This window comes from Astatotilapia calliptera, chromosome 15 (assembly GCF_900246225.1).
Source record: "Astatotilapia calliptera chromosome 15, fAstCal1.2, whole genome shotgun sequence".
NCBI lineage: Eukaryota > Metazoa > Chordata > Actinopteri > Cichliformes > Cichlidae > Astatotilapia > Astatotilapia calliptera.
In genome coordinates, this window is record NC_039316.1 from 19,890,354 (window position 1) to 19,902,667 (window position 12,314).

Sequence of the window (12,314 nt, forward strand, 5' to 3'; positions counted from 1 at the left end):
CAGCAGTCGAGGCAGAGCGGCTAATGGCAGAGAAGGTAGGAGAAGCGGCAGAGACCGGGGCGCCGGTGGCTGAGTGGATGTCTCGTTCTGGGAATATTGAGTGGTTTCCCACTGCTGAGGAGACCATGCGCTACAATCCAGTACCCACTAGTATCACTCCAGGGCCCACCCTGTACGCAGTTGCCCGCATTAGCACCCTGAGATCTGCATTTGACCTGTTTGTGACAGAAGAGATCATTCAGCTGCTGTGCACCCACACAAACCTGTATGGGAGGCGAAAGTGTGAGGATTGGAGGGATGTGGATGATGTGGAGATGAGAGCCTACATCGGAATTTTGATTCTAGCTGGTGTCTACCGCCCAAGAGATGAAACAACGCGTGGTTTGTGGGCTGACAAGACCGGACGGGCAATATTTCGTGCTACAATGCCCCTCTACCGCTACTCCCAGATCAGTGCTAACGTCCGCTTTGATGACAAGCTCACCCGCCCGGGACGTTTCAGGAGCGATAAGCTTGCTGCATTTCGGGTCCTGTGGGAAAAGTGGGTTGCTCGTCTCCCCCTGCTGTTCAATCCAGGAGTTGATGTGTGTGTCGATGAGCAGCTGGTTGCATTCAAAGGCCGATGTGGATTTCGACAGTATATGCCCAGCAAGCCTACAAAATATGGCATTAAAATCTGGGTGACCTGTGATGTGCAACCTCCTATGCCTGGAAGATGGAAATTTACACACGAAAATCACCTGGAAGTTCCCGGGAAGTTAATCAGGGAATGAGAGTTGTGCTACAACTGACAGAGGGGCTTCCAAGGACACACTGTCACTTGTGACAACTTCTTTACTTCATTCAGCTTGGCAGAGGAGCTGCTCAGAAGAAAACTAGCTCTGCTTGGCACAATCCGGAGAAACAAACCAGAGCTCCCTCCCCAGCTTGTTCAGCTGCGACAGAGGAAGATTCTTTCATCTCTCTTTGCCTTCACCAAACCATGACAGTCTCCTACATGCCCAAGCGAGGGAAGAATGTGCTTCTTTTGAGCACAAAGCATAGGGAACCAGCAGTCAGTGATGGGGAAAAGAAGAAGCCAGCAGCAATCCTTGACTACAATAGGTGTAAAGGTGGAGTGGATAACCTAGACAAGGTTGTTGGCACCTACAGTTGTCGGAGGAAAACCAGTCGCTGGCCACTGGCTCTGTTCTACAATCTTCTGGACGTCTCAGCATACAATGCCTTTGTCCTGTGGAAAGCAGTGCATCCTGAGTGGGAGTCCACCAAAACCTACCAACGAAGGGTGTTCCTGGAGGAGCTGGGCCATATGCTGGTGACTCCAGAAATTGCAAGATGGCCTTGTGCCCCACGCTCAAAAGCAGCCGCTGCTATTGTTGCTGAGATACAGCAGTCAGAATCAGAGTATGACCCACAGCCCATCAACAAAATGAGGAAAAGGTGCGAACTGTGTATAAACAGAAGAAGAACGGCAACCACTTGCTCCAGCTGTGGAAAGAGTGTCTGCAAAGATCGCGTGCACACACACACATACACACACAAACACAGAAAGAGCATTATTTTGTACAAACAAGCAATAAAAGGCCGTTTTTGGCATGACTAACAAAGTGGGAGTTTCTTTTTTTGGGGTCATTACTCACAGGAATAATACAAAATATTAATAATAATAATTTTTGTTACTGGCACTGACCTGCAATGATTTAAAAAAAAAAAAAAAGGTTTCGTCATTCAACTGCTGAAAAAATGTGAACTTTATTGCCCCCCAAAAAACATAGTAGTAACATATAATTTGACTGGTATTCAAAGGGTATAATTTCTGAATTTTAATTATATTTTGGTTTTCATGACTAGGACTGGTTTTCATTTAAAAAATAAAGTTGGTCTAAGTAGAAAAATGTTTTAATATAGAATAATTTTATAGTATTCTGTAAATGTAAACAAGGGGTGGCCATTTTTGGCCACGAACAAGCTGAGAGGGAATTTTTTTGGTTTTTCTGCCACTGCAGAAAAAAACAATGTTGCATAAATGTCATTGGTGCTGTTAATTATTGCTATGCATCTAACCTTCATCATGGTTGGCATATATTATTTAGAAAAAAAAAAGGGATTTTATGATTTTCTCTATTTATGAGTTGTTATGATTATGTGCTCTAACTGGTGTTTAAAAGGGTTAAAATTCAGAATTTGAATGACATTTTGATTTTGATGAATAGCCCTGATGCTAATCTAAAAAATCAAGTAAAAAAAGCTGGACATTTTTCTTAATATATATGAATTTTATAGCATTTTGTAAATGTAAACAAGGGGTGGCCATTTTTGGCCACGAACAAGCTGAGAGGGAGTTTTTGTTTTTGCTCTCTCTGCACTAAAATAACAATGCATTATAATCAATGTTGATGTGAATCAATTATATGCCCCAGACTCTACTATTAATAATACAAGAAATTTCAGTAGCAATGCAATTATATAAAATTGCGAGATTTGAGTTTGTCGTCCAGCTGGTGCAGTGGACAAACTGGTGTTTAAAGGGTTAAAAAATAAAAAAGTAATAATTATTTTATATTTATGGAAAGAACTGAAGTTACTTTAAAAAAATGGCAAAAAAACCCATAAAAATAATAAAAATTACAGACCTAATCTGTAGGTGGCCACTTTTGGCAAAATGAGATACAATCTCGCCCCTTATCCTCTTAACATCTAGTAGTGTGGCAGTGTAGATGTCAGGGATACCACAGCCTGCAATCCAGTCCCCAAGGTGACTTTTCAAGTCTGCCAGGTCTTCTGGGGTGCTGCAGTTGGAAACCTTGAAAATCAGGCACCTCCATAAATACATACGTTTAAAGCATTCACTAAGTGTACTTACATTTTGAGACGCTCCACTGATGAGTTAAGCTATGCATTGTGTTTCATTGAATTTAATTACACCTCAGCATGCACACAGCTTTACCTTTTCTATGTTCTGTTTGATGTCTTCATCCATGAAGACCTCTACATCGAAGTCATCAAGAGATGTCTTCTGGCCACACATCATACAGAACAGGTGTCTGTTGATACACCGTGGCCCTGGCCCATCGTGTGCTATCGACCAAGCAATCAGTTTACCAGCCGTATAAAACTTGTTGCTTGACAGCAACTGCTGACTATAGCTGAACAACAGACTGCCAGGCTTCCCCTCAAAAATCCCTAGGGAATTCTGAGTTTCAACCATAAGTAAGCTGCAGGAAAACGTAGTAAAAAAACAAACAAAAAAAATGAGTCAAATTGTGATTTCATCTTTGCAACAACAAAAAACACATTCACGCATTCTATTATTGTGTGAGAGAGATGGGAATGGGTTACCGAAAAAATTCCCGCCTTGGGCCTCCATAATCATCGGCCATTTCACCAACAAATTCAATATTTGGCAATTTATGCCAGGCAAAATATGACTTAGAAAGTGCCATGCAGGCACTATGTAGGATTTTCCTTCGTCGGGCTATTATTGTACAATAATTGCTGGTGTCAAGATGCGTTTCCTGGAAATCTTTCAACACAGTCACAAGGTCCATCTCGTCCTGAAGAAAAGGGGGGGAGAAAGGTCATGACTACATGAAACACATACACAGCAGTTCTGGCAGTGTTGTTCATGAGACATACATGTGAGTCATTTTGTTCAGGGGAAGCCAGGACTATGGAAGCCCGTTTCTGCCACTAAAAAAAAAAAAAGGATCCATAACTCAAAATTTCGAGTTACTTTCTCGAAATTTCGAGTTATTTTCTCGAAATTTCGAGTGATTTTCTTGAAATTTCGAGTTATTTTCTCGAAATTTCGACATATTAACTCAAAATTTTGAGAAAAGCAACTCGAAATTTCGAGTTAGCGCTGCCAATCAGTAATCTACGTAAATGACGTCATTTCCATGTTACCCGGAAGCTGAAGCCCTCAGCTACAAATGCTACAGCTAAGCTACCGGTATTACATCCAGTCGTGAATGCACAGATTGCTGAGTGTTTTCAGCCTGGCTTCACAAATGATGAAATCCCTGTGTTATTAGCTGAATCACATGGTGTTACTATCAGCAAACATACTTTAATTTGTTGGGATCCGTTTTTGAGTGCGCGGTCCTGCGCCATATGCTTCCGGGTAACAAGAAAGCGACCTCATTCACGTATATTTTTGATTGGCAGAGCTAACTCGAAATTTTGAGAAAAGTAACTCGAAATTTCGAGTTATATTTCTCGAAATTTCAAGATAATAACTCGAAATTTCAAGATAATAACTCGAAATTTCGAGTTATGGATACTAGCTTTTTTTTTTTTTTTTAGTGGCGGAAATGGGCTTCCATACAGGACAGCCTCATCCAGGTCTGATACTTCTGACTCTGCAGAGTCGATGTAAAACTCTTCCCTAAACAGAACAAATGCATTTGATTTTTTTAATATCATGTATATATACTGAAATGGAATGACTCATCTGATCAAAGAATCTGATTTCACATTCTTTTACTGTATAGATACAGCCACTTAAAATGGCCATGTGGTCCTTGATTGCATCTGTTGGAGCCATTTGTATTTTAACAAATTTCAAAATATTAAAATATAAAGTTTGTTGTTAGTTTACTTCTATTTTTGGGTTAATCATTATTTATTTGTAGGTTAATGCTCACTTCATTGTTTTGTTGTTTATCTTATCAAGTCAGCCAGGAAGAATTTCAGGGCTATTTTTGATAACTTAAGAGACTGGTATAAGACCAGCATGCACTGAGATGGGCCTTTTGTTTTTTGGGTTTTTTTTTTTTTTTTTTAATTCGAGAGACAAGCAGCATGAAGCAACAAAAATGGATCTTGTTATTGGTTGCCAAAATGGATCAATAAACTATACAATGCAACTTTCAAGTTTTGACAGTGCAGTTTTCCCTGCGCACAAAAGATTATCACAGGGCAGCAGTCTTCTTTTACTGCCACTACAGTGCCCATTTACTGGGAATAGTTTGGGTGATTTGTAGTTCCAAGTGTCTGAATGGTCAGGCTGACTAAAGTGTTATCGATGCATTTTCAGCAATTAAAAATACCAATATCACGACATCAACATATCTGAAAAACATGAAAAAGCAAAACAGAAACCGAATGAGGCAATTGAACCATTGGTCTATATTCAGAGCACATAAATGTTATCAATTCAATACATGCAACCTTTAAAATTTTAATATTCGCTGGTCTCACCCCGTATATTGTACTAATTGAGTGTCTATTTACCTATGGTGTGTGCTTTATAAGTTCCAGTTTACACTTAAGTTTTGGCATGTTGTTCAACAACTACCACTTGCCTGTTAACCTCTGGTTCCTGGAGACCATGCCTACTAGAATGAACTGTATGGTTTTCATGCAGACCACTGCAAAGCAATAGCAGAAATATTTCATAGCAGGAAGAAGACCCCAATGCAGATATTTATTGATCTAGACTACACAAAATGATCCAAGTTATAATAATGATAGAATTAGTTTGTACAACAGTTGTTTTACCAAAAAAATAAATAAAATTGTGCAATAGTTTAAGATTAAAATTCCAACTCATAAACAAACAGAGTGCCATTTACCTGAAAACCTCTGGCTCCTGTACATTGTGCCTGCCATGGTCTGGTGTCTCGGTGTCATGCAGCACACTGTAATATGGTAAATATTGATGATGAGAGGGTGTAATGCATTTATAGTGCTACAGTCCAAAGGCAGTTGTCAAACAGTTTCATTGCCATTTCAGACTGCACAACTTCTCCACCAGTTGAGTCCTCATTGGCTTCTGTAATCTAAAACACCAGAGTATTTAAATATAAATGAAATGGAACAACAAATGACAAACAAGAACAGAGGACAAGTCAAAGACAAGAACCAAAACAGCCACACTTAAAATGAAGCAGCGCAGCGGCTTCGCTCATGCACGATTCATTTGCCTTTTGGACGCACAGGTGTGAACGTCTCATGCCCTGATAGCAGCTGGGGGAGGACTATCCTCCGCCTGGGAGCGCTTTGGCACGGGTGAGGTGCCCACCGCAGCACCGCTGCTTGTTGAGAGTAAGCGCGATACGTGTTTTCACGTCAAAAAGTCGTCATAAATAAGTCTCCAGTAATACAAGAAAAAGTCGCCAGATTTGTCGCAAGTCGCTTTTTAGGAAAAAAGTCGCTAAGGGGGTCTGAAAACTCGCTAAATATAGCCACAAAGTCGCTAAGTTGGCAACACTGCAGATGAATGTCTCAAATCCTTTGGGGAAAATCACAGCATTTATTATTCTGAGCAGTAACATGTTAAAGATGTCTTATACAATACTAGGGTGACTGGAGCGCCACTGAGTTACAGTAATAGTGACAATTATGCCATATCAGCCACCCCAGTGGAACATTTGAATACCTTTGGACGGATATAAAGATTGGAGCAACCCAGTAGGTTTCTTGCTCTAATTTCTTGGGGCATCTCTTCTTCAAGAGGAAGAATGAGCCGCTGTCCATTCACTTTGCATAGATCGAACTGCAAAGGTATGTATGCAATATTGTCCCGTAGTGCCTGCCTGAATTCAGTGGCATTTAGGTTTACAGGAACGACCACCCGAGTAGCAGGAGTGGCATCTGTAATCAAATTTAAACCAAATTAGCTGGCAATGCCATTTAGAACTTTCCCTAAAAACGGAAAAGGGTAAATTGTCACATTGTAGTGTCTCAACATCAACTTATTGGTGCAAGGAAATAAAGATTACAAAAGTGCTAAAAATCGAATGCCAAATTCTACAATTTGTAAACAACTGACACCATGATGTAATTCTCTTTTTTCAAACCCATCACTCCAAATAATTAATATGAAAATAAATATTGATGAGTTCTTCACATTCCTTCAAAGGAAGAGTACCCAGCCACTGGTACAGATATGTAGACAACACCTGGGTCAAAATCAAGACACAAGAAGTGGAATCCTTCACTGCTCACATTAACGCTGTGGATAAAAACATCAAGTTCACTAGGGAAGACACAAAGGACAACCGTTTGCCTTTCCTGGACTGCGCCGTGCACATTGAAGAGAACGGCAAACTCAACATCGAAGTTTACCGGAAGCCCACACACACGAACCAGTACCTCCTGTTTGACTCCCACAAACTTGGAGTAATTAGGACCCTACACCACCGGGCAGAACATGTTCCCTCTAAGCCTGAAGGAAAAAAGAAGGAACACACACATGTAAAGGAAGCACTCAAAACGTGCGGCTATCCTAAATGGGCGTTCTTAAAGTCAGCAAAGAGGAACAGAAAAGAAGATCAGACACCAGCGAGGATAAGAAGGACAGACGCAACAACATTGTCATCCCCTATGTAGCCGGTGTATCAGAAAAACTCAGGAGAGTTTTCTCCAAGCATGACATCCCGGTGTATTTCAGACCCAGCAACACGCTCAGACAAAAACTGGTTCACCCGAAAGACAAAACGCCAAAACACAGACTTAACAATGTGGTGTATGCTGTACAGTGCAGCGAGGAATGCCCAGACCTCTACATCGGAGAGACCAAACAGCCACTTCACAAGCGCATGGCACAACACAGAAGAGCCACCTCCACAGGACACGACTCAGCAGTCCATCTGCATCTTAAGGATAAAGGACACTCTTTCGAGGATGCCAATGTTCACATTTTGGACAGAGAGGACAGATGGTTTGAAAGAGGAGTGAAAGAAGCCATCTATGTCCACTGTGAGCGACCATCTTTGAACAGAGGCGGTGGTTTACGACACCAACTCTCTGCCATCTATAATCCAGTTTTGAGTTCCCTTCCCAGACGCCTTAACGCCCACTCACATCCTGGGCCATCTGATCTCAGGAATTCGCATGATAAGGTGGGGCCAGGTTTCACAATGAACACACCCGAAACTCTGGCTGATTGGGACCCACACCCAGTTTCACACCTTGGCTCAGGCGATTAGAGGATCATCAGGGGGTCCTTTTGTCCTTCTGTGGGGGGTTACTCCCACTAGGTTTATATCTGGGACTCTCCACCATTTGACCTTAGAACTGAAGAAGCTTCTCGGATGAGAGGTGAAACGTCTTTTTTTTTTTTTGCCTGTCCCGTTTGGCTCTTTTGCCATCAGAATTATTGTCTAAAGGCAAAGAAAGATGCCCAACGGATTTACTTTACCAAACTGACCATCCCAGCCTTGCCATAATGGTCCATTTAATTCACCTTTTATTGTTTATTTTATTTTCACTTGTTGAATACGGGACAGACTTGACTGGGGGAAAGAAGGGGAAAGAGAAACAGGTGAGAAGAGGGACGGGGGAGAAGGGCAAAAAACAAAAACCAACAGAACGGGCAGAGAAAAAAAAGCATATATCGATCACCTGGATCACCTGTTGAGAAAGAAAAAAGAAAACAAGCAGAAGAGAACAAGAGTAATAGAATAAACAACATCACAATGATATATGGGAATATGACAGTAAATACTAAATATTAAACATTATTGTGCAGCACATAAGATCAACAGAACACAGTGTGCTTTGAGGTAGGAGCCAAAAAGGGTGTAGTTTGTGGGTGTGATCACCCGTGTGTACACCTGTGAGCATGGACGCGCTTGTTTTTTTAAAAGGTTCCTTCATGTAATGATCTGCTAGAGGGTGTGGGGGGGCCACAGCCCCGTCCTCTAGGGCATGAAGCAGGTATGGAGGAGATCAAAACTCCAGACATCCAGAGGCCCCCAGAACACAAGAGACCAAGGAAGACCAACAGAGGGGCAGCCGCGCCACTGTCCCAGAAAGAGCTGAGGAGAGTCCCAGATGAGGGCTCACCCAGCAGCCGCGGAGCAGAAGCCAGGGGGAGTTGCAGTGACGTGCCCGTGAGCTCCGCCAGCAGCCAGCTGTGCCTGAGTGACCGAGACCCAGGCCGAGAGGCCGGGGGCACCCCACCTCCGAAGTGGCCCGAGCGAGCCCCAGGCTCCGATAAGCGGCCGCCAAGGAGTGAGCCGGTGTGTACCTGGACACCCATCCCCAGACACAAAGAACCACCAACGCACCAATGTCTGAGGGAGTCCGCCACTGGCAGGGGAAGTGGAAAATCCCAACACAACAACGAGTACAAAGAGTTTACCCACGCTTATTTACCCACGCTTATTAGCACAGAGAAGCATAGCTGATGCTGTAGCAGTGGGACGGAAAATAGTTGGGCATTTTAAACATTCCGCCTTAGCCTACTCCCGCCTCGAGGACATTCAGGGACAGCTCAACCAGCCAATAAAGAGACTGCAACAGGACGTACAGACGCACTGGAACAGCACGTATTACATGCTCCAGTCCCTCATTGAGCAAAAGCGAGTGCACGAACTCCCTGACTATCTCACCGCTCACCAATGGGCTCTTGAGCAGTGAGCAGCTACGACGCACTAGCCTCTGATGTCATCCCAGCTGTGACTGTGCTAGTGAGACTTCTAAACAGAGAAACAGACGAACAAATTTAAAATTAAATTTTGTTTTTTTATAATTATTTATTCAGTAATATGTTGCATACAACATGCTTTTCATTTTAAATAAATGTTCTTAATTCCAAACTAGTCCCTTGTTTGTTTGTTTTTTGTTAAATTATAAGACTAAAGCTGTTACCTGCAAATTTAAATCATGTTTTTATTAAGTACTCGGTATCGGCGAGTACTGAAATGCAAGTACTCGTTTCCAAAAAAGTGGTATCGGTGCATCCCTAGCTTGGACGCACAAGGGGCGTTATATTTCCTGAAACCATGATGTTATATATATGACTCCTCATTTATTGTTCTGGGAAGATCGGTGCTGTTTGAGTGATCGTGCTCGGCTTCCCACATATATGTGCTTTAATAAAATCATTGTTTTGATGCACAATGGACCTCCAGTCGTTTGTCTCTCACCTCAAATACGAAATCAGGACACTCTCCGTCGAAATGCAGCGCTCCGTTTAGACATGACTGTCCATAAAAAGTCCGCCAAAAGGCTGGGCAGATATATATATATATAGATATATAGATACATATATAGCATCCCGAAAATTCAAAGTACGGCGGGAGAAGGTACATTGTGATTGGATCAGCAAGACTGAAGGTTGTGGGGTTTTTGTTTTTTTTTATCCACCCCTTACCACAACCTGTGATCAGAATTTGTGGTAACCAATCACAGTTAACCTCATATTTGTGTTGTGTGATGCGAAATCTCTGCACCAACAAAAAACACATTTGACCGTAAGTACCCTAGTTAATCTCAATTACTGTTCGACTTTGCTAACTAAAAGCTAAGCGATGATTCCGAAACATTACTTTGTCCTTTTAAGCGCATGTTACATGTTAGCTTTGTAGTAAGCAAAAAAAAAAAAATCATGCTAACCTTGGTCCGTTAGGAATGCCATTTTAGGCATGAGGCATGTTAATAAGGTCTTTAATATGGTACTCAGTTTAGCCACTTTATATTATTTAAAATACGGTTTTATAACACTTGTTACATTAGCCGGATTAGGCTACACGGTACTGCACTGCCATCCCAGATAGCAAGACGACATTGAATTGATGTTGATTTTTTCATCTGATCCGTAGTTATGGTCAGGGTTGAAATGTTAATGTTGTAAATAAACTCCTTCCTATCTAAAATATAACAGGATACCAGAGTATATTCTCCAGCATCTCACACTTCTGATAATCAGTCTGCTTGACGTTTATTCAGCTGTGTAAAAACTATAACTTTAATCTCAGCCAAACAGATTTACTCAGGAACAAATAAAATACTAAAAAAAGCCAAACAATATCATCTTTAACTTATCTAAGTGACTTATATATATTTATCCTGAGTAGCGAAAGATGGCGGTGGGTTTGAAAACGATGTGCCGGGAGTCCGCTGTTCTCACGGCTCTAGTGACCTTGCCCCCGGCTAGCTATCGAGCTAGTGGGTAACAGACGTCTCCGAAAACGTCGGAGTGCTTTTGAAAATATGTGGTGTCTTGATAAACTGAGCAGATATTTGAGGTTTACACAGCTACATTCTCGCCTGAAAATATGTTAAACGTTTATTTTGTGACCCAGAAAGAATAATGAGAGTAACATTAAAACTAACTAGCTGCTGCCATTGTTGGAAACTGAGCAGGGCTGCGCTATGAATTCTGGGACAGAGCTTCTTCTTCAGGGTTTAACGGCAGCTGGCATCCTTGTACATGCAGTGCTGCCATCTTCTGTTTCCGTCCGTTATTACACTCTTAAATCCTACTACTTATTCCTGTGTCTTTTGTGATCTTACAAAGCTTCAAACAATGTTGACAATTTTGATAGTTGACGTAATCGTGGCAGCCCTACTGCAGACTGAAAGACAAACTCCATGAACTGAAAACTGACCTTAAATATGAGTGTGGCAAATCCACAGTGAAGAGAGATAATAATACTGATTATTTTAAAAAGTTCCTAGAATCCAAAACTAATGCACAGAAAGCCACAAGGTAGACAAACAAAGTGTACAACTTGAAACAGAACAACAGAGTAAAGAGCTGAGGAAAGCTGAGGGCTTAAATACTTGATTAGGGAGAGAGGACGCAGCTGGGAGAAACAAGACACAGGTGAATTGAATCAAACAAGTATGACCAGTGGAAGCAAAAGCAAGTGCACAAAAGACTAGACGTCAACAATATAAAGTAGTAACCAACTAAAGATAGGACACAGTAATGCAGACTTTGCACTAGGAACACAGAATGGCAGGAGAACAGCCTCAACGAGTAAAGAAATGAATAATAAACAGTATATGCAGAAAATAAAGAATAAAGTTAAAAGACAGCATGGTCTTCAAGAACCCAGAGTACGATACAAAAATGTCGTTTTATTTAAGTGAACAAAACAATGTAGACCATTTTCATTTTGTTAATAAGTTGGAAAAAAAATAAAAACTAATGACAGCATTTAAAATAAACAAAGATAAATGACATAGATGGGAACATTTGACAATGGATTTGTAACATTATCAAAACTGATTTTTCAGATATGCAGAGTAGAAGATGTGGAGATTCAAATTTTTAACTTGGGTGTGTGTTTGAAATATGAAAATATTGGTTGACATCGTTGACATACTGTTATTAAAGATAGAAATATGTATGAAACGTAGATTCAAAAGCTCTATTAACAGAACTATAACCTGTTAGAATCTGACATTTATTTCAGATGTATTCTATAACTGTTCACAGTCCCAATACTTACAGGGATGACAGAGTGTTTCCAAAAGTGCTCAGTCACAATTTTCAGAAGACTAACATGAAATTTTTGATTTATTTAAATATATAAACCTGTTGAAAGTAATAATTTCAATTTTTGTCTTTGTGG

The 12,314-nt window shown here is 41.1% G+C and overlaps 1 protein-coding gene and 1 pseudogene across 1 annotated transcript; one reads left to right on the plus strand and one right to left on the minus strand.

Moving 5' to 3' along the window:
• Positions 1–258: 258 nt before the first annotated feature.
• On the plus strand, positions 259–1,603 carry LOC113037577 (uncharacterized; annotated as a pseudogene).
• Positions 1,604–2,150: 547 nt separating this feature from the next.
• On the minus strand, positions 2,151–3,467 carry LOC113037578 (G2/M phase-specific E3 ubiquitin-protein ligase-like). The gene is made up of 4 exons (XM_026194816.1): positions 3,340–3,467; positions 2,948–3,215; positions 2,634–2,803; positions 2,151–2,154 (listed from the first exon to the last, which is right to left on the minus strand). Exons 1-4 carry the CDS (start codon positions 3,441–3,443, stop codon positions 2,151–2,153), a joined length of 546 nt encoding a protein of 181 aa, XP_026050601.1. The 5' UTR covers positions 3,444–3,467.
• Between the last annotated feature and the right edge of the window lie 8,847 nt (positions 3,468–12,314).